The 23744-nt window shown below is 39.9% G+C and overlaps 1 protein-coding gene across 1 annotated transcript in view; it reads right to left on the bottom strand.

Annotated features, from left to right (window-relative positions):
* Window positions 1–23744, bottom strand: part of Lama3 (laminin subunit alpha 3) — a 263204-nt gene that overhangs the window by 217115 nt on the left and 22345 nt on the right. The window contains 1 exon segment of the mRNA XM_047526418.1: window positions 22763–22915. Within this exon segment, the coding sequence (XP_047382374.1) occupies window positions 22763–22915 (153 nt within the window).

The raw sequence follows: 23744 nt of genomic DNA, 5'->3' as shown, positions 1-23744 counted from the left end.
CCCCACTCAGCTATCAACACAAGTAATTATCCCACTGTCACTGGAAATGTTAAGGAGCTAAAGAAAATGTCTGGGAATGAAATAGTACAATAGCTAATGAGGTCTTATAATTAAAGGATGTATTTGCTCTGGGGGAAAAAAATCAAATCAGTTTAAAAAGGAAACGGCTGAGTAAAAGCAGGATTTTGGTCCATTATAGATTGTAAACAAAAAATTAAATCCAGGTACACTCTTGGGACAGCCTTTTCTGCTCAGTCATTCTGCTCAATGTTGAAGTTTTGTGACAAATCACTTAAAGAAGCAAAATGAAAAACATGTCACAGTCAGTAGATAAAGAGCTTGATAGTGTTTTCCATAGAAAACATGCACCATACTTCTCAAAATGAATCAGGAATCTTCAATACTACCAAATAAGTATTTCTATTTGAATGCACAAAATTTTTGGGCATGAGATAATCATAAAGTAAGGTAAGATATGTCTTGACAACTTGTTCTAAGCCAAAACAGAATCTATGACTAAAATGAAAACAGCAATTATATGTATGATTTTCATCCATATACTGCTTGTATTTTCTACATCCCACTTTACCTGAGGGAGACAAAAGGGTGGGGAAGGATTTAGGGCAATGTATAAGGATATAAAGGAAACAGCAATATGAAATTATCAAAAATAAAAAACAAACCAAAAAAAGCAGTAAAAGAAAAATAGCAGGTAGAGATGAAATATGCACACCATGCACAGGTGTTCACACACACCCATGTTGGATGCACTTTTTAAAAACTTGTGTTTGTTCATTGCCTCAATATTTTCCTTTCATTCTTTCAGAGATGACAACTGCGGAGTTTTGGCAAATTTCAACCAGTAGAAGAATATCCTTTGCCCATGAGAATGCTGGATGTCCTACAAAGTCCCAGTGGAAGACAGAGAACCTGCTAGAATGAAGTGACTGAGGAATATTTAATAAAGCAACGGTTTCCAAAGGAGTGGGCAGAAAAAGGGAAGCCTTCTCAGAATGGAAAAGTACCTCAGAATCAGAAGAACAGAGGACCTTTCCCACCCCAGACCTGAAAGGCAGGGAGGCATAGTGGATGTTGGGACCAGGACAGCACTGGAGCCAAGACCTTCAGTAGAAGGTGGCTGCAATCATGTCCAGCAGAGGGAGCTAGGGGAACAGATGCCCCAATCTAGCTCTCCATCCTCAGCACCTGTGCTAACCTCCTTGGGCCCAACCCTGCCAGAGAGGATAGGGGGACTATTGATGCCTCAAACCAGTTGCCTCGGACACTGAGCAGAGACAGGCAAAGAGTGGCTGGAGAGGGGAGACTATTTGGGTCACAGGGATCTTAGGACTACTTAAAAGTTTTAAATAATTAACAAACACATCTTGAATTGCTTAACCAAATCTGAGCCAGAGGAGAGACTTGAAGTGACAGAAAAGACAGATTGACTTTTCTGAATGTGAGCATCAGTGGCTTTGAAGAAAAGTTACAGTACACCCCCTGGAGCAGCTACTCAAAGTGTGGTCCATGGACCAGTGCCAATCCAGGAACTGTTGGTTACTCATTCCAATGACGAAAGGGCAGAAATTGAGAGTAAACATTTAGAAAACTTTATGATAATTGATAAAATTGTGAATTTATGTCTGTTGAGTCTTATTTTTATGAGGCTGTGCTTGATTGTTCATTTTTCTAAGATGCATTTTTATTGTATTTTGCAAAGGTATCGGGTTGTGTTAATTACAAATGATTTCTTTTGTTACAGATAGTTTGAAAATCATTGGTCTACAATAGCACTTCTCAAATCTCAATGTGTATATGGTCCACCCAGGGACTTAAAGGGCAGGTTCTGATTCAATAGGTCCAGGTTGGGACCCAAAATTCTATATTTCTAACAAGCTCACAGAGGATGAAAATGCACTGATTAAAAGTCCACTTTGAACAGAGAAGGACAGAACCACCCAGGCTGAAGATGAGCATGGTTTCAGGAAGGAGATGTGAAGGCTACCTTGGGCTGGGTGGTGGTTTGTGTAACCTTGGGGGATTAAGACACAGCAACACATGGACTGGAAGAAATGAGTCAAATAAGGGGACAAAATACAGTGTTCAGGGCTGATTGGGTTCCTGGCTTAGAGAGTAATACAAGAAGTTAATTATAGGGCTTGTGTAAGCACCATAGCAACCTACTAACAAGTGCAAGCCAGGCAGCCCAGGAAGGACTTACCTGTTCTAAATAGATTTGCCCTCCATCCCCATGGGTTCTGCATCTGCAGAGTCAACCAACCAGGGGTCAAAAATACTTGAAAAAATAACACTGTACTGAACATGTAAAGACTTTCTTGTCATTATTCCCTAAACAATATAATACAGCAACTATTTACGTAACACTTACATTGTATTAGGTATCGTAAGTCATCTAGAGAGGATTTATAATATAGGGAAAGATGTGCTTTGGTTACACACAAATACCATGCTATTTTATATGAGGGACTTGAGCATCCATGGATTCAGGTATCCACAGGGATCCTGGAACCAATCTCCTGCTGATACTAAGGGACAACTCTACCAGGCACCTCCAGGCCCACCCTACCCAGAGCCTAAGCTGAGAAACAGCCAGTTCCAGCAGTTTGGGCTCATGCCCTCCCCTGAAGCACAGGAATTTACTAAACAGCTGCCCTCAGCAATCTCTTTGAATGCCTTCCTTCACCTCAAGGAGACTGAACTCTGTCCCGGTACACCTTACCTCACCTTGGCTGGCTTGGGCTCTACCCTCTCACTGCCATCCTAACTGTCCCAGCTGCTCTGCCCACCTCAGACCCTTTGCTAGAGACACCAGTCAGACAGGGGCTGCCTGTGGCCCCTGGGTCTGATGATTTAGACCCAGGGGCTTCTTGGTCCCACTTGCCCTCTCCATCCATCTCTCTGGGGGATCCCAACACACTGTGACCATAGCAGGTAGCAACAGGAACCGTGAGAGCCTTTGGAGGTAGGGGGATTGTGAGAGGCAGGGGAAAGAACTAAATGTTCCATTCCAGTTGTTCTGCGATGTTAAGGAACAAGGAAGGTAAACACACAATCTCATCGCTCAGAGTGCTTAAAACATACGGAACAGAGTATGTCACGCCTGGCGTGCTGAATCTGAAATTCCTAAACCATGAAGCGTTTGCATTACCGGTTTGAGAGTAGAGAGGAATGCAAACAGCTCAGGAGCTTGCTCTTGAGTTAGAGACAGACAGAAACAGAAAGCACCCTTATCTGCTGGCTGCACGGTCCAAGGGAACCCTGTGAGGAAGAGTGGCTGAGGCTGCCAGGGAAGGGGAAGGAAACCTGGCCCCTCTATTGGGGGGAGATGGGATGCCACACTGCCTGTGCCATGAGGTCTCTGTGCAGGGATGGTGGGTGCAGCTATAGTGTCCAGGCAGGGAGCCTGTGCACACTGGAGCCCTGACCTGCAACACTATGGCTCAGCTCCACTGCTCTGTCAGGGACACAGCTTTGCACCCCTCTCCAAGCTGGCAGTGAGCCCAAGAGAGAAATGGTGGGTTGTACTTAGAAAAGGTGGTATAATGGTAGAATAGAAAGTGAAAACACAAAAGAGAAGAAAATCGCAGAAGAAGCATCAGCAAGAAGAGTGAGGACAGATAGTGGCCAGGAAGGCTCCAGGTCATCAGGTACACAAGGGAGCAGCAGTTCTGTGGGGGATGGGGCTGGTGCCCTGGAAGACAGCAGGCAGAGGAGACACCGGGTCCAGCGATTCCCACGAGACATCATATTTAACTCCAGCTTTCATTAGAACCATCACAAAGAATTCACAGAATTCAGTTTTTCTTTATATATGCTTGCCATTAATAGTAATAGGAAAACTGCCATGATTTAAAGCCAAAATATGCTTGAAATCACGAAAGTTTCACAAGGGAAGAAATATAAAATAGTTTTCAAGATTTTCTAAGGAATAAAATATGCTCTTTTTAAAAAACTCAGTTTCCATTTATTGGCTATATTTCTGATTCTGTTGGCACTTAAAGATCTCGTTCAGGCCAGCTCCATTCTGAGACATCATAGTCAAAAGCACATATTGGGGGATGGAGAGCAGCAGGAAAGCTCCAAGGAGGATTGGACCTCACTCCCTACCAGAATTCCCTGTGTTCACTTGCTATTGAACTCTTCCCTTTTCTCAAAAGGGAGATAGTTTTATTGTTTTCCTAACTGTACAATGTCTGCTCATTGCAGCTGGTAGCAGGGTGTTCTCACAAGGTGCGAGGCACTATTCCAAGAGCTTTTCTTGTTATTTCACTAATTGCTCTAAAAGACTCTACAAGGTTGGAACTAGCTTCATGCCCATATTTCAGACAAAGATATTAGCTAAAGAGTTCAATGTCGCCTAGCTAGAGAGTGGTGGAGCCACCTGGGTAATAATCCAAAGCCAACCATCTAAATGAAATTTACAGAAGAAAGGAAAAATTACTGATAATTCTGTCATCTGGAGACAAGTGCTTTTAGAATTTTAAAGACTTTCTTTCCTGACTCTTTGCTTACATGCACGGTATTTTTTTTTTTACTACAACATGCGATCATATCATACTATATATACTTATACTTACATGTATTCTGATTTTTTTTCTTCACAATCTTACATGGACATATGTTGTGTCAATGAAGACCACTCTTTAACATCAATACCATCTTTGAAAGTCACCTATTAATCCACCATCTGTACCAAATCCCTTTCACAGGACATGAGATAGTTTCCCATGTTGAGTCATTATGAAGAATGTTCTGACGTACACTCTGCATCAAACACTTGAGCACTTCGTATTTCTTTAGGAGAAATATCCAGAAATAGTAGTTCATGTCAAAGATAGCTAGTAATCTTTTAGAATGCAAGTATTTAGGAAGATGTAAAATCAGTACTGAGTTCCCAGAACTGTAGTGTGAATGTGTTTATACATACTTCACTCACTTTAAAGATATAAAGGAGTTTAAGCTCAGTGGAAGCCCAGGAAGGAGGAGAAGAGGGTCAAAGATCATTCTTGGGAGGGATGATAATAATATTTCTTGCTTGTCTTCTGCTTTATGGTGCTCAAAGAACATTCACATATGCCCAGAGGAGCCCGTAGCTGTAGACCATGAATCTTCCCCACCTACCAAGACCACCACTAGACCCCTGGACACCCTGACCACAGCCTGCCCCAGCTCTGTGCCTCAGTCTCCCTCCTCCCCTAAGCAACTCCATATACCTAAAGGTTGGTGCAGTAGTCTGGGTCCTTCTCAAGAAGATGGTAAGCTTTCCTTGTCAACTCCCCACCCAATGTAACTCCCATTTCTCCCCAGCATGCCATCTTGCTCCAGACTTCTCAGCTATGTGGAAATAGGATTATTAGCCTTTTCTAAATGACACCAAAAACTTCATTTATGTTTATTTTTCTCTTATCAGCATGGGCCATAATCCCGGGAGTTCTCAAGAAATGAACCCCATCTGCATGTCTGCCATCGAGCTACGTGAGAGAACTGTAAGATGTGAGCTGATTCAGCAGACGGTGAACTACAGCTGCTGATGCCTCCCTCTGGACCACAGGCTGCACTTTTCCATGGGATGCCAAACTCTGGCTGTCACTTTTCATGATGAAAACATCCCTCTGTCAACTTTACAGTGGTCTAAATCCTGGAAGGTAGCCAAATGCCAGAGTCCTAATTGTATGTAACCCAGAGTTACCTGGTAAGGGTCACCAAGTAGGTCATGGTGACCACCACTGATCACTTCATCATACTAACTTCTCTGTGTAGAGAGTGGGAGAAAATTCCAGAAGGAAAATGTTTCATTTCCTAGTGTTGCTCCTTCCTAATCCAGTTTTTATTCTTACTTCGGTTGCTTGGATGCATGCTGTCCGCGGGCAGCCTCCTGAGTGTTTTGGAAGGAAACATATTTAATTCGTCTTCTGTTATGGCTGTTATATTTGTGGTGTTAGTTATATGAACATCAACAAATGTAAATGTTAGGGATCTTTAAAATAAAGCAGAGTTGTCTGTGATCCTAGCAAGACATAACATCAAATGGATAATATGGAAAGAACAGTTGGGATTCATCTTGCCATTTAATTCAATGTGTTTGAGGAAATACTGCAATTCCAGAACTTTTCGTCCTTCTGGATTTAAAAAGAATATTGCACACACAGTCTCTGGCCTTAAGGAACTTACAATGTACATGACCTTTACATCCCAGCATATCAGGTGCCTCAGAGGAAAGAGAAACAGCTTGGAGGACAGCAGGCAGTTGGGGGCAGGGGGCTGTGAACAGCACCAGAATAATACCCAGAGGGAAAAACCAGCATCAGATACGTAGGGAATTGCAGTTAGGTCTCTACTGAAGTGGCATAGGGTTTTCAAGGGAAGGTGGCATCTAAAGAAGAGGTTTGCAAACCACTGGTCTCTGGAGGAGCTCATGCCATGCTAAGAAACTTGGACTGTATCCCAAAAGTAAAGAAAACCCACTAAAAAGATGTTAATCAGAAAGAATGATATGCTCACATCTTTATTTCACCCTGGAAGTCATGAGAAGACTAACAGATAGCCCCTTGGAAGATGGCCATCTTCAGATATTTCTACTCTCTTTCATTTCACCATGGTGGATTCTGTTCCTCTCAATCCCCCTGTAAAATAAGGTGAGCTGAGAGTAGAGGCTGGGAAGTCAGTTAGGAGATTGGTGGGCTAATTATGGATAGAGCTGTCAAGGGTCAAATTAAGACAGTGTAGCATCAATGGAGAGGAGCCAGATTCCAAGAATTAAGGAGAAAGATAGAATGATCAACTAAATAAGAAGTAAGGGTCTGAAGGGGTAGCTTGGTGATAGTATGCTTGCCTAGCATGTGAGGGGCCCTAGGCTCAATCCCACCACCACAAAAATAATGACAATAACAATAGTAAGTGGGAAGAGGGAAATAGAAGGATGTGGAAGAAACTGAGAGATGCACTAGTAATTGACTCTCAGAAAGAACAAGCCTTCGGCCATAAAGAAGAATAAGGTTATGGCATTTGCAGATAAATGGATGGAATTGGAGAATATCATGTTAAGTGAAATAAGCCAATCCCAAAATACCAAAGGCCAAATATTTTCCCTGATAAGTGGATGATGATGTATAATGGGGTGGGGGGTGGGGAGTGAGAGAAGAATAGAGGAACTTTAGATTATGTAGAGGGAAATAATAGGAGGGGTATGAAAAATGGTGGACTGAGACAGACATCATTACCCTATGTACATGTATGATTACATGAACGGTATGAATCTACTTGTGCACAACCATAGAAACCAAGACGTACCCCATTTGTCTACAATGAATTAAAATGCAGTCTGTAAAAAATAAAAAAAAAGTAAAAAACAGAAAAAAAAGAAGCATGGATTTGTAATATTGGTTGATTTCTGTGATATGAATGTTTCCAAACTGCAGCACACACAGAGAGACTCCTTTGTGGGTAGAAAGTTTGCTACACTATATTTCCCAGGTGTCCCTGGACCCTTTAGCCAACAGAATACAAACTCCTAGAATAAGAATATGCCAGTTCCAGACTTGCCCATAATCCTCCACGTTCTTTTCCCATTCTTGCTGGCTGGAGCAGAGATGACCCCAGGACAACCTTAGAAACCATATGTTGAAGATGGAGCCAAAATATGGAAAGAATCTACATCCTTAAGCCATTATTTGAAGGGGAGCTTCTGGGCAGGATCAACTATCTTTGGACTACTTCCAGAATATGAAATAAAATTACATTGTGCTTAGCCACTGTGTTTGTCAGAGTTACCCAGAGAAACAAAAATAGAACTAATAGGATGTGTGTACATACGACAGAAATATTTTTTAAGGGACTGGATCATACAATTCTGGAAGTTGTCAAGTCCAAAGCTTGCAGGGGGTCAGCAGGTTGGAGAACCCAGAAGAGCCAATGTTACAGTTCAAGTCTGAAGGTCATCTCTTGCAGAATTCTTTCCTCCTTGCTTAGGGAAAGGTCAGTCTTTGTTCTATTCAGACCTTCAACTCATTAGATGAGGTTCACCAATGTTAGTCAAAGCAATTTATTTTATTTAAAAATCTACTGATTTAAATGTTATTTGGGGGTGGGGGAAGACCTCACAGAAACATCCAGAGCATTTCATTGAATATCTGGGCACCATGGTCCCAGTCAAGTTGAAAGAAAATTAACCAATCCAGACACCAAGAGTCCCAGTTTATCTGGTTCAATCTTAGATAATACATAGTATAAATGGTGACTCTGTTTCATGGCTTGGGGAAATAAGTATGGTGGTAAAACACATTAGTTGAAAAAAGAGAATGCTAAAAAGAAGCCAGTATGAACAGAGAATGCATTGTTCACTTTTTAGATCAGACATTACTTTCTAGACATTATTTTCAATAATAGTGTTTAATGGTCTTGGAATCTACTTACTCATATCTATTATCAATGCTGTTTGGGATAGCAATTCAGAGAAATAAATTTAACATCCCAGGAGTTACAGTCTGTTCCTTTGAATCTACTCAGCTCCAAGTGTAAAAAGAAAATGCCAGATTATCAGATTATTCCTAATACATAAATTACTTCAAGGATGCTTCAAATTAACATGTTCAGATTACTACAAGATCATAAAAGATAAAACTGCACCCCCCAGTGCTCCAGGAGATTTTACTGGCACCAAATTTTCTACCAACTAAGGAATTATTTGCTTCCAAGGGTTGAGCCTCATGATTATGGTCCTTAACAGCATACTTATTAGTAGCAAATTTGTTCTCAATATCATCCATATCCTCTAATTTTGTTATAGCTACAAAACACTTGGAATGTGTTTCAAAAGACACAAGCATAATTAGTCCAGTTCCATGAAGATATTTGGTCTCACAGAAATATGCTTCCATTGCTCCTAAACCCTGAGAAAACTGCAGATGGTTCAGTTACCCTTCATTCATTCTATATTAGCTCAGTAGATATTTATTGAGCATCTACCATATGCTAAGCACTGTGAAAGATTTTGGGAGCCAAAAAAGTAGTGGGAATAGAAGACATGGTCCCTGGCTTCCTGATGCTTATAGTCTAGACAATTCCAGAGGAATCCATAAAGATTGGGTCATGACAAGCCAAGAGTCAACCACCTTCTGGATTGGACCCTATCCACCCAGGGTCTCAGCTGAGTCAGATTCCTTAGTTACCTCATCTACCAAACATCACTGGGACCAATTTAATTTCCAAAGTCCTCAAGTCCAAGAAGAATCAGAAACTAGCTCAGGCCTTCCTCCATTTCTGAGCCAGAACTGATGAGATTAACAAAGAATGTTTTTGATTCATCCACCAGAGTCTCATAAAAGTTGAAAAATATCCAAAAAAAATTAAAAACAAAAGGATAAAAGATAAAAGAAAAAAAATCCTAGATGGTATCTGCATATATTAAATTCACTCTCAGATGGTTGGATCCTGTGTTTGCATCTGGCCCCTGAATGGTTCAAGGTAAATTCATGAAAAAAACCCAGAAAGGTAGAATAATAGAATAATTTCCTGTGGCCTACTTTTTTTAAAGTTATAATGTTATTTCTTTTGTCACTCTTAATCTTAGAGCTTTATAAACATTTTTTGAATTTTCTATCCATTCCATTCTAAACAACTTTGTCATAATGTTTGCTTATGTGGGTCTCAGGCCCCTTTCTTCTGTCTTACTTTGGGTCCTCCCTAAAGTCACAAGACGAAGACTCGTGTGCAGGTAGTTTACTTAAGAGCTGACCTCAGGAAGCACAAATTGAGAACAAGAAGGACACAGAAGACAGGGAAAAAGTCAAGGAGTGATGTGTGAATCAGACAATTGCTACCAAGGCAACAAGAGCTCAATTCCACGAGTGACACTGATTTACAAGTTACGTAGAATGCGCTGCAGAAGTGGCCCACTGAGAGGAAGGGAAATGGGGTGTTTTCCATCAATTTCCCTTCCTGGTGGGATGAAGGTTGTCTCTGGGGGCATAAAATGCCGGTTTTCCAAGCTGTTCTATATATACCTTAAAAAGCTCACAGGCCCCACAAAGAGCCTTTAGGCAGGAAGCAGAGTATCAGGCAGGCATTCAAGATGGATGAGAAGCTGGGGCGAGATGGGAGCAGAACATTCCATCAGGACTGCCCACTCAAAGGGGGTTCAGAGAGCTGTGGGCATCACAGTCTGTGCTCTACAAGGCCTAAAAGACTGTCTCAGCTGCTCCTTCCTGCAGCCACCACCTGTTCCAGGCAGGCAGGCCTCCTTCCCCAGCAACCATGCAGGACTGGACCTTCTCTCTTCACACATGCCTTTCGAGGTTTTTGGACAGGGTTGTTTGTTTTGTCTTTGTCTATTTTTACTACTAACAGGTTATAAGTAATATTCTTTTTAAATTTTTTTTTATTTTTACATACTGCATTTTGATTCATTGTATACAAATGGGGTACATCTTTTCATTTCTATGGTTGTACACGATGTAGATTCATACCATTCACATAATCATACATGTACATAAGATAATGATGTCTGTCTCAGTCCGCCATTTTTCACACCCCCCTTCCTCCTTCTCATTTCCCTCCATGTAATCTAAAGTTCCTCCATTCTTAAGGACATTATAAGTTGCATGAAAGCCTTAGAATTCTCCAGGTGATCTTCCTGTTCTCTAGACAATAAGCGGGGCTTGCTCTGCCATGGCTCCTGTCTTGCTCCTGGGCTGGTTTCCCTCTTCACTCCTACCTGAGAGCCAACTCATCTCAACCTCTCAGTTCTCTCAACTTCAGGGTTCCATGAGGATCCCCCTACACCTACCTCTACTTGGAGGTAGACCTTAGACCTCACCTGGGAGAGGAGCAGGAAAGTGAATATAGGGAATCCCTAGAGTAAGACTCACTTGGATTCTGAAGGAAGCCCAGGGTGTGTATCTAATTCTGTCGCTCTGTCTTCTGTCTCATAGGGGCATGTCTCACCAGGAGTCCAGGAAGAAACAAATATCCCTGTGTTCTAGACTCTGCTTTTAACTAGACATTCACATTTCCCTCTTCATGTAAAAAAATGAGTTCATATATTTAACCAGATAATATGAAAGATTTCTTTAAGACATTGTGTTTTCTTTTTTCTTTCTTTTGGTACCAGGGACTGATTCCATGGGTGCTTAATCAATGAGCCTTACCCCCAGCCCTCTTCAATATTTTATTTAAAGATAGGATCTCACTAAGTTGCTGAGGTAGCCTTTGAACTCATGATCCTCCTGCCTCAGCTTTCTGAGCCGCTGGGATTACAGATGTGCACCCTTGTGCCTGGCAAGACATTGTGTTCTTGTTCTATATCCTGAAACTAATGAATAATGCATGATCAAATGAAAGCGAATGACCCCAGAAAACACCACAGCTTTACTGAGTCACAGAACTGTCCTTTATGTCCCCTTCAGGATCTAGTTCTGAAAGTGATGTTTTAGAAAACTAACAATGAAAACTACCCAGTTCAAAAGGAGACCAAGAAACCAGACCCTGGCAACAATATAAGCTGAAAAATTGACTACAGTATGTCAAAACCAAAATTCGGTTCTCAATAGGTGAAGAAAAGTGACTTGGTCATGAGAAGCTAATGATCTATATTTTATTTCCCAACCACACATCAAAATTCACAATTCCCTAGGTCTAGGTCTTCATGTTCCTCTTAAATTATGAAAACCAGCCTCACAATAACATTCTTATGGTAAATTCCAGCACAAGGAAGAAAACAGACCTTACCAATTGGGGCATAAAATATGAATCTTACAAGACAAAACATGCTTGTTGAAATACATGTTGCTCCAACACAAAGGAGGAAAAGACATCTTCAGCCGAACTTAATTTATGTTGCTTTTCCTGTTCCTAAACTTTTAGAGAATTTTCCGTAGTATTATACATAGTATTTTCTGGAGGCACAAAAGTTTCGTCTGTTCTTTTTAAGAGTGAGTGTGGATAGTAAGGAGTGCATCAGGCACAAACAGAGGCAGGGTGACTCCAGGACCCCACTGTCCAGCCTTACAGAGCAGCCTCCGGATATGGGCAGAGCATTCATGAATATTCATGCCATGGCTAAGGTCTGTCAGCAACCAGCAAATTACTAAATTGTTCCTATGTTGTTATTTTCTTAATTTAATAGTCTTAATTAGGGGGTTTTCAGTACATCAAAGGTACTTTCTAAAGTAGGATTTGTGTGTGTGTGTGTGTGTGTGTGTGTGTGTGAGAGAGAGAGAGAGAGAGAGAGAGAGAGAGAGAGAGAGAGAGAGAGAGAGAGACTGGACATTGAACCCCAGGGTTCAATGAACTGCACCCCCAGTCTTTACCCTCCACCTTTCCTTCTTTCTCCTTCCCCTTCCCCTTCCCCTTCCCCTTCTCCTTCTCCTTCTTCGTACAGGGATTAAACTCAGGGGCACTCAACCACTGAGCCACATCCCCATTCCTATTTTGTATTTTATTTAGAGACAGGGTCTCACTGAGTTGCTTAGCACCTCGCTTTTGCTGAGGCTGGCTTTGAACTTGTGACCCTCCTGCCTCAGCCTCCCAAGATGCTGAGATTACAGGGGCGCACACCCAGCTATCTTTCTTTTTTGATACAGGATCTTGTTAAGTTACCCAAGCTAGTCTCAAACCTGTGATCCTTCTGCCTTAGCTTCCCCAGTAGCTGGGTAAAGTAGGTCTTTTAAAAATGACCTTAAGGAAGAAAAAATAAAAGTAAGTCCAGCAGGCATGGGTATGTTCAGCCTGAATCATTTTGGTGAGTTAAAATTCCTTGTTAACTACAGAAATCCTCAGTTAAAAAGTGAAAGTGAAAAGTGGGTAAATCAAGGTCATTATAGGCAAAATCTACTGAAGTAATACTTAAGTTAACTATGAGCTATAGTCTTTTGACCCAGGAATGATCTCTCTGAATTATATCAAGTACAAATTGATGATAAAAATATTCTCAGGAGAGGCCTAATTTAGCACATGTGTAGGCTAAAACAGCCTAGATCCCTTCGTCACAATCAAAATGAAAATAGCATACTCATACTAAGAAAGCTTAATATCATTCGACTTTCAGACTGTGGGGCGCATTTCCCTTTTTTATTTCCGTCAGATGATATTTGTTATATGAGCTATACTCTGTACACGAGAGTAGCCACCAAAAAGAACAGTCTAATGATTAATATAGTATTACTCTTAGTTTTACTATGAGCATTAACAGCACCTGACAAGTTCACATATTACAGCAACAGTCTTCTTCCTCAGAAAACTAAATAAATTTTGCTAAAGAAATCTTTTGTTGACCAGACTTTAAAATGAGTCTTCTCCCATTTCTTTTCTCCCCATGGCAGCAAAACTCTTCAAAATAGATTTTGGTGCTAGAGGCTTTAATTTCTTTTACATTCTCTCTTAATCCTCCTACAAGCAAGCTTTCAGTCTTGTATTATCAACAGTGATCTTCACAGTGACAAATCCAATGACCAATTATCAGTGACTCTTTGGTGCTATGTAGTTTGATTTAATAGTATTTGACACAGTTACTTTTATTTTCTTGAAACACTCTCTTTATATGAATTCTTTTTTTTCAACAGTTCTATTAAGATGTAATTCCCATGCTAAACAATTTATACATTGAAAGTACACAAGCCAATGGTTTTGGGTACATTCACAAAGTTGCCCAAACTTTAGTTCTAGAATGTTCTCATCACCCCTCCCCCTAAAATCATACTTGCTATTAGTCACTCCTCAATTCCCTCCAAAACCTCCAGCCCCAGGAGGCACTAAGCTGGATTTCTTTCTAAAGATTGGCCTATTTGAACATTTCGTATAATATGGAATCATATGATATATGGTCTTCTATGACCAGCTTCTTTCACATAGCATGTTTTCAAGATTCACCCATGATAAAACTGACATTCATCAGTACTTCATTTTTATTTTTGAATAATATTTCACTGTATGGATACAATACATTTGCTTTATCCATTCATCAGATAAGAGACATTTGAGTTGCTTCCACTTTTTGTGTATTATAAATCATGCTTCAATGAATAATCATGAATAATTTTTTCTCAGGCTACATACTTGCATTTCTTTTAAGTACATAACTAGGAGTGGAGTTGTTGGATTATATGGGAACTCTTTTTATTTTGATTCATTGTATACAAATGGGGTACAACTTTCATTTCTCTGGTTGTACATGAAGTACAGTCACACTATTTGCATAATCATATATGTAGATAGGGTAATGATGTTTGTCTCAATCTATTATCTTTCCTTCTCCCCACCCCCTCACCACCCCTCATTTTCCTCTATACAATCCATTCTTCCTCCATTCTTGCCTCCCCCTGTTATGTATCATCATCCACTTATCAGAGAAATCATTTGGACTTTGGATTTTTGGGAATGACTTATTTCATTTAGCATGATATTCTCCAACTCCATCCATTTACCTGCAAATGCCATAATTTTATTCTTCATTATGGCTGAATAATATTTCCTTGTGTATATATATCACAGTTTCTTCATCCATTCATTTATTGAAGGGCATCTAGGTTGGGTCCACAATCTAGCTATTGTGAACTGAGCTGCTTTTTTTTTTTTTTTATTGTAAACAAATGGGATACATGTTGTTTCTCTGTCTGTACATGGCGTAAAGGCATACCATTTGTGTAATCATAAATTTACATAGGGTAATGTTGTTTGATTCATTCTGCCATTTTTTCCCTTCCCCCCCACCCCTCCCACCCCTCCCCTCCCTCTATACAGTCCTTCCTTCCTCCATTCCTGCCCCCCTCCCTAAACCCAACTCCAACCCCAACACTAACCCTTCCCATCCCCCATTATGTGTCATCATCCACTAATTAGTGATATCATTCTTCCTTTGGTTTTTTGAGATTGGCTTATCTCACTTAGCATGATATTCTCCAGTTTCATCCATTTGCCTGCAAATGCCATAATTTTATCATTCTTTATGGCTGAGTAATATTCCATTGTATATATATATACCACATTTTCTTTATCCATTCATCAATTGAAGGACATCTAGGTTGGTTCCACAATCTGGCTATTGTGAACTGAGCAGCTATGAACATTGATGTGGCTGTATCTCTGTAATATGCTGATTTTAAGTCCTTTGGGTATAGGCCAAGGAGTGGGATAGCTGGGTCAAATGGTGGTTCCATTCCAAGTTTTCTAAGGAATCTCCACACTGCTTTCCAGAGTGGCTGCACTAATTTGCAGCCCCACCAGCAATGTAAGAGTGTACCTTTCTCCCCACATCCTCGCCAACACCTGTTGTTGCTTGTATTCTTGATAATCGCCATTCTAATTGGGGTGAGATGGAATCTTAGGGTGGTTTTGATTTGCATTTCTCTTATTACTAGAGATGTTGAACATTTTTCCATATGTTTGTTGACTGCTTGTAGATCTTCTTCTGTGAAGTGTCTATTCATTTCCTTAGCCCATTTGTCGATTGGATTATTTGCATTCTTGGTGTAGAGTTTTTTGAGTTCTTTATAGATTCTGGAGATTAGCGCTCTATCTGAAGTATGATTGGCAAAGATTTTCTCCCACTCTGTAGGCTCTTTCTTCGCATTGCTGATAGTTTCCTTTGCTGAGAGAAAGCTTTTTAGTTTGAATCTATCCCAGTTATTAATTCTTGCTTTTATTTCTTGTGCTATGGGAGTCCTGTTGAGGAAGTCTGGTCCTAAGCCGACATGTTGAAGCTCTGGACTTACTTTTTCTTCTATAAGATGCAAGGTCTCTGGTCTGATTCCGAGATCCTTAATCCATTTTGAGTTTCGTTTCATGCATGGTGAGAGATATGGGTTTAGTTTCATTCTGTTGCATATGGATTTCCAATTCTCCCAGCACCATTTGTTGAAGAGGCTATCTTTTCTCCATTGCATATTTTGGGCCCCTTTGTCTAGTATGAGAAAATTGTATTTATTTGGGTTTGTGTCCGTGTCCTCTATTCTGTACCATTGATCCACCTTTCTATTTTGGTACCAATACCATGCCGTTTTTGTTACTATTGCTTTGTAGTAGAGTTGAAGATCTGGTATTGCGATACCCACTGCTTCACTCTTTCTGCCAAGGATTGCTTTAGCTATTCTGGGTTTTTTATTCTTCCAGATGAATTTCATAATTTCTTGCTCTATTTCTGTAAGGTACATCATTGGGATTTTAATTGGAATTGCATTGAATCTGTATAGCACTTTTGGTAGTATGGCCATTTTGACAATATTAATTCTTCCTATCCAAGAACATGGGAGATCTTTCCATCTTCTAAGGTTTTCTTTAATTTCTTTCTTTAGTGTTCTATAGTTCTCATTGTAGAGGTCTTTCACCTCTTTTGTGAGATTGATTCCCAAATACTTTATTTCGAAGACATCAACAGGTTTCTAGAGACATATGAATTGCCTAAACTGAATGAGGAGTACATACACAATTTAAATAGACCAATTTCAAGTAATGAAATAGAAGAAGTCATCAAAAGCCTTCCAACAAAGAAAAGTCCAGGACCAGATGGGTTCTCAGCCGAGTTCTACAAAACTTTTAAAGAAGAGCTCATTCCAATACTTCTCAAAGTATTCCAGAAAATAGAAGAGGAGGGAACTCTCCCAAACTCATTCTATGAAGCCAATATTACCCTGATACCTAAACCAGACAGAGACACATCGAGGAAAGAAAATTTCAGACCAATATCCTTAATGAACATCGACGCAAAAATTCTCAACAAAATTTTAGCAAATCGCATACAAAAACATATTAAAAAGATAGTGCACCATGATCAAGTGGGTTTCATCCCAGGGATGCAAGGTTGGTTCAACATCAGGAAATCAATAAATGTCATTCACCATATCAATAGACTTAAAGTCAAGAATCACATGATTATTTTGATAGATGCAGAAAAAGCATTGGATAAAATACAGCACCCCTTCATGCTCAAAACACTAGAAAAAATAGGGATAGTGGGAACATTCCTTAACATTGTAAAGGCCATCTACGCTAAGCCCATGGCTAATATCATTCTAAATGGTGAAAAACTGAAAGCATTCCCTCTAAAAACTGGAACAAGGCAGGGATGCCCTCTTTCACCACTTCTATTCAATATTGTCCTTGAAACTCTAGCCAGAGCAATTAGACAGACCAAAGAAATTAAAGGGATACGAATAGGAAAAGAAGAACTCAAATTATCCCTATTTGCTGATGACATGATTGTATACTTAGAGGAACCAGGAAATTCCACCAGAAAACTTTTAGATCTCATAAGTGAATTCAGTAAAGTAGCGGGATATAAGATCAATGCACATAAATCTAAGGCATTTTTATACATAAGTGATGAATCTTCAGAAAGAGAAATTAGGAAAACTACCCCATTCACAATAGCTTCGAACTGAGCTGCTTTAAACATTGATGTAGCTGCGTCACTGTAGTAGGCTGATTTTAGTTCCTTTGGGTGTAGGCCAAGGAGTGGGACAGCTAGGTCAAATGGTGATTCCATTCCAAGTTTTCTAAGGAATCTTCATACTGCTTTTCAGAGTGGCTGCACCAATTTGCAACCCCACCAGCAATGTATGAGTGTGCCATTTCCCCACATCCTCACCAACACCTATTGTTGCTTGTATTCTTTTTTTTTTTTTTTTTTTTTTTTTTTTTTTGCAGTACTGGGGATCGAACTCAGGGCCTTGTGCTTGCAAGGCAAGCACTCTACCAGCTGAGCTATCTCCCCAACCCTTGTATTCTTGATAATAGACATTATAATTGAGGTGAGATGGAATCTTAGGGTAGTTTTGATTTGTATTTCTCATATTACTAGAGATGTTGAATATTTTTCCATATATCTGTTGATTGCTTGTAGATCTTCTTCTGTGAAGTGTCTGCTCATTTCCCTAGCCATTTATTGACTGGGTTATTTGTATTCTTGGTGTAAAGTTTTTTGAGTTCTTTATAGATTCTGGAGATTAGTGCTCTACCTGAAGTGTGTGTGGCAAAGATTTTCTCCCACTCTGTATGGTCTCTCTTCACATTGTTGATTGTTTCCTTTGCTGAGAAAAAACTTTTTGTTTGAATCTATCCCAATTATTGATTCTTGCTTTTATTTCTTGTGCTATGGGAGTCATGTTAAGGAAGTCTGCTCCTAAGACAACATGATGAAGATTTGGACCTAGTTTTTCTTCTATTAGGTGCAGGGTCTCTGGTCTAATTCCTAGGTCCTTGATCCATTTTGAGTTGAGTTTTGTGCAGGGTGAGAGATAGGAATTTAGTTTCATTTTGCTACATATGGATTTCCAGTTTTCCCAGCACTATTTGTTGAAGAGGCTATCTTTTCTCCATTGTATGTGTTTGGCACCTTTGTCTAGTATGAGATAACTGTATTTGTGTGGGTTTATCTCTGTCCATTGGTCTACCTGTCTACTTTGGTGCCAATACTATGTCGTTTTTGTTACTATTGCTCTGTAGTATAGTTGACGATCTGGTCTTATGATACCACCTGCTTCACTCTTCTAGCCAGAGCAATTAGACAGACCAAAGAAATTAAAAGGATACAAATAGGAAAAGAAGAACTCAAACTATCACTATTTGCCAATGACATGATTCTATATTTAGAGGAGCCAAAAAATTCCACCAGAAAACTTGTAGAACTCATAAATGAATTCGGTAAAATAGCAGAATATAAGATCAATGCTCATAAATCTAATGCATTTTTATACATAAGTGATGAATCTTCAGAAAGAGAAGTTAGGAAAACTACCCCATTCACAATAGCCTCAAAAAAAATAAAATATTTGGGAATCAATCTAACAAAAGAGGTGAAAGACCTCTACAATGAGAACTACAGAACACTAAAGAAAGAAATTAAAGAAAACCTTAGAAGATGGAAAGATCTCCCATATTCTTGGATAGGCAGAATTAATATTGTCAAAATGGCCATACTACCAAAAGTGCTATACAAATTCAAAGCAATTCCAATTAAAATTTCAATGATATACCTCATAGAAACAGAGAAAGCAATCAAGATATGGTAACTCTTGTGATTAACTTTTTGAGGAACTATCAAACTGTTTTTCAAAGTAGTGGCACTATTTTATATTTCCAACAGCAATGTATGAGGGTTATAGTTTCTTCACAATCTCTTCAATACTTGTTATTATCTGTTTTTTCATTATAGCTATCCAACTGATGTAAGGAGGTACCTCACAGTGATTTTGATTGGCATTTCCTGATGGTTTGATATTGAGCATGTTTTCATGCACTCTTGCTGATTTGCAAATATTCTCAGGAGAAGGTATTCAGATTCTTCACTTGTTTTTTAAAATTGGACTCTGTATTCTTGAATTGTAAATCTCCCTCCTTTTTGATTTTCTTTAAATCTAGCTATTAGGACACGCTTTCTTGGTTTCCTCCTCCACCATTTATTACCTCATGGCAGTCTTCTTTATTGGTTCTTTTCATTCTCCCTAACTTCTTAACATTGAGGAGTCCTAAGGCCTCGCCCTTGGCTCCCTTCCACTCTCATATACTTGAATATTTTAACACTATCTACAAGCCCTCAACTGTCTATCACAGCAGAAGGCCTACCTAATCAGTAATCTGAGTAGCAATTTAGAGGAAACACTGCCCCAAAAGCCCAGTTCCTCCCACCCACTACCAAATGCCACTGATTTGGGAGCAGTCCATTCTTCCCTCACAGGCAGTGCTACTTAAGACCAAGCAGATCCAGGCACCAGATGAACAAAGAAGACCAGAATAGTACTACACAGACTCTGAAAATAAATCATCATTGGAACCACAGTCCACAAAAGCAGTCTAAGGCCTACACGTCAAGCCTAAATAGGATGACTATCTGCTAAAACAGGAGATTTAAAGAGGATCACAGTAATATCCTAGCATAAAATACAAAAGGTCCAGAATGCAATTAAAAACTATTCACCACACTGAGAACAAGGAAAAAAAATCACATTTTGAATAAGAAAAGACAATCAATGGACCTCAACATGAGATGATGAATCATATGGTAGAATTAGCTGAAAAGACTTTAAAGATAGCAATCACAAAAATGATTCAGTGAGTAATTATAAACAGTCTTGAAACAAATGAAAAAATATAAAATTTCAGAAAATAGATAAAAGAGATTATATAATCATGGCAGTTTTATCTTTGAACTATATCTGAGAGCTAATCACCCACTTCCACTGCCACTCACGTCATCTTTCCATGGCTTCCAACATCATTGCCTAACCTACTCCTGTACTTGCCCTGCTATAATCCTCAACAGAACACACAGAGAAATCCTTTCAAAAACAAATCAGATTATGTCATTCTTGTGCCTGAAACCCTGTGATGGCTCTCACTTCACTCACAAGCCAAAGTTCTCTCCATCTCCCGTGGGGTCCCACACTTTTCGGCCCCATCCATTCTCTCTCTGACCTCTTCTCCCACCACTTCTCTCCCTTACCCTGTCCCAGTCGCTCTGTCCTCCATGCTGCTCCTTGCACTTTCCAGACAAGTTTCCAAAGATCCCTTATCTGGGTGGCAGAAATTTACACAACTGCCTTAAGCCTATGCTTAAATCTCATCTTTGCAATAAACTACAAACCACAATTGTCTCTAGGACTCATGATCCCTTTATCCTATTCTACTTTTTAATTTTTCCACAGCTCTTAACAGTGTCAAACATACTATATGGATTTATTATGTATCTTTTTATTGGCTGTCTCCCCCACTGGAATATCAATGCCATGAGGGAAGGAACTTACATCTCTTTTATTTCCTGATGAATCCCAAATACCTACAACATTGCCTGGGACATAAAAGAACTTAAATAATTGTTGAAGGGATAGGATGAAGCAAATGGGAGGTGCTCCCTGGTCTGAAAGAGGAAATTGAAGATGCAATAAGTTTTCCACTATACAAACTTAATGGCTTAAACAACACATATGTATTATCTCACAGTTCTGCAGGTTAAGACTCATGCATGACTGGATTCTCCACTCAGGCTCTTGCTCAGGGTGAAGGCTACAATAAGGTATCAACTGGGTGCCTGGAATGACTTGCTTCCAAGCTTCCACATGGTATTGGCAGAATTCAGTTCCTTGAGGTTGGAGGACTGACATCTCTGCTTGCTGGCTGTTGGCTGGGGGCCACCCTCAGGTCCTTACCACAAGGTATCTCCATGGGAAGTTTACAACACAGCAGCTTGACCTAAAGGCTAGCAGAAGAGTTTCTGACTGTGCAGGAGGGGCCCAGTCCCTTTTGAGAGCTCCCCTAATCAGAAAAAATTCACTCAGGATAATCCCTTTTTTTTTGATACCGGGGATTAAACTCAGGGACACTTGACCATTGAGCCACATCCCCAGCCTTATTTTTGTATTTTATTTAGAGAAAGGGTCTCACTGAGTTGCTCAGTGCCTCACTTTTTACCGAGGCTGGTTTTGAACTCATGATCCTCCTGCCTCAACCTCCAGAGCCACCGGGATTATTGGTGTGTGACACTGTGCCCAACTGAATAATCCCCTTTTTGATCAACTGACTTGGACTTTAAATGAATCCACAAAATCCCTTCATCTTTGCCATATAATGCCACCTATTCACGAGAGTAGCATCCACAATCAAAGCAGAAGGGATTGATTATCCAGAGTGTGTGCACCAGGGGCAGTCATCCTGAGGACCTTCTTAGCTTGTCACAGGAGGACAGGCCTGAAGCCTGGTTCCCTTATGGACCAGCTGGCCAAACAAAGTCCAAAACTATGGTGGTCAGTGTTCACAGAGCCAGAATTTCCAGGAAAGAAAATGTTATAAAAATATCTCTGCCACTCCCATGTTCAAAGTAGCATTACTCACAATAGTCAAAAGTTGGAAGCAACCCAAATGTCCATCAATGGATGAATGAATAAACAAAATGTGATATATATGTAGAGCGAAATGTTATTGGCCTTAGAAACGGGAAATTCTGACATATGCTACTACATGGATGAAACTTGAAAGATTAGGGAAAATTAAATAAGCGAGTCACAAAAAGACAAATATCCTGGATTCACTTATATGAGGTTCTCAGAGTCCTCAACTCACAGAAAGTAGAACGGTGGTTGCCAGGAGCAGGGGGTAGAGGGGTATGTGGATTCGTAGATACAGAGTTTTAGTTTTGCAAGATGAAAAAACAAGAGTGCTGGAGGTGAATAATGGCAATGGTTACCCAACAATGTCAGTGTATTTAGTGACACTGAACAGTACACTTAAAAATGGTTACAATGATCCAAGCAGGAGACACAGGCCTGGAACCCCAGCAGCTGAGGAGGCTGAGGCAGGAGGATGGTGAGTTCAAAGCCTCAGCAACTTAGCAAGGCCATAAGCAACTCAGAGAGACACTGTTTCAAAATAAAATACAAAAAAGGGCTGGGATGTGGTTCAATGGTTAAGCTCCCCAGGGTTCAATCCCTGATACAAAAAAAAAGAAAAAGAACACCGGTTTACAATAAGTTTGATGTATGTATTTCATTATGATTTAAAATAATAATAATAAATATCTTTATCAAGGCAAGCACTTAACAACTATTGTTTTAGATTCATTTAGCAGATTAGAACAGAGATCTGCATTGGGTCAGGCACTGTCCTGGGCTTTAAGATAAGTGAATATTAATGTCGAAGTTCTAATAATGATTATGAATTAAAACTGAAGTTCGTTTTTTAAGATAATTATTGTTATGTCAGAAATCACCACAGAAACAGTGATCAAACAAATGTTCCTGTTCCAATCAAAAGTGAAACTCACCTGACCCAGATCCAGGGTGAGGTTGACTTTGTTGTACTGTGTGCCTGAGGACAGGGGAGGGCTTTGCCACCAACGTTCGGATCCATCAATTGCATTAGTGGCTGGATGTGCTCTCCTGGAATCTTCGGAATTACAGTAGTCACAAAACTGACCCTGAAAAACAAAACACTCTTTTTAAACTTTCAAGCAAATTTTTCTTATCAATTTAGCAAAAGTTAACCCAACAAAAACTATTCCATACAGCTTATAGACATGTCAGCTATTGAAATTTATCATGATATGTTCTTGGTAAAGTCTTCCTCTTCTACTTAATTTTAAACCATGTCATCTGGTCATCATGGACAGTTATGTTTTTCTTGCCCCAAACAATAATTTAAGAAGAACCCGCTGTATTTGGAGTGCAAAAATGTTTCCATTTGAACAAATTCTTTTAACGCTTTAAATCCTACTCTTTGCAATTCTGTCTGAGGCCTGAGGTACGAAGAAGATCCCTGTGCATGGTCCCAGCAGAGGCATTAAGTATTCAAATAACCATTAGGGAAGTGGGGTATGGCAAATGCCTCTGCAGAGTACAGAGTTTTGGGGTCAGGGGCAGTAGATATACCAGGGTGGAAGAGATGGCACTTAAGCTGCCTGGGAGAATGGGAAGGGCTTTGGTAAATGACAGGGAGCGTCAAAGAAGAAAACTGTTCCAGATGGAGGAACCAGCATTAGTGAAGGCACCAGAGGCCAGTTGGTCCAAGGCTTGACAGTTCAATGAGGAGAAGTGGCTGGCTGTGAAGACCCCAGTGAAACATGAGAAATTCATCCAACAGGTAAATTGGTACCTATTTTTCCTTGGGCAATGTCTGGTATTGTAAATTCTACTCCTAACAAAATTACACTTTTTTTTTGTAGGCAGATTATTTTGATTCTGACTTTTTTTCCTTTGGTCATTATTTGTTTTTGCAAAACTTTCATTGTCATTACCATCTAAAAACCC

Source organism: Sciurus carolinensis, chromosome 15 (assembly GCF_902686445.1).
Source record: "Sciurus carolinensis chromosome 15, mSciCar1.2, whole genome shotgun sequence".
Lineage (NCBI taxonomy): Eukaryota > Metazoa > Chordata > Mammalia > Rodentia > Sciuridae > Sciurus > Sciurus carolinensis.
The sequence above is the reverse complement of the archived record's forward strand: the minus strand, read 5'-3'. Positions and strand labels throughout refer to the sequence as shown.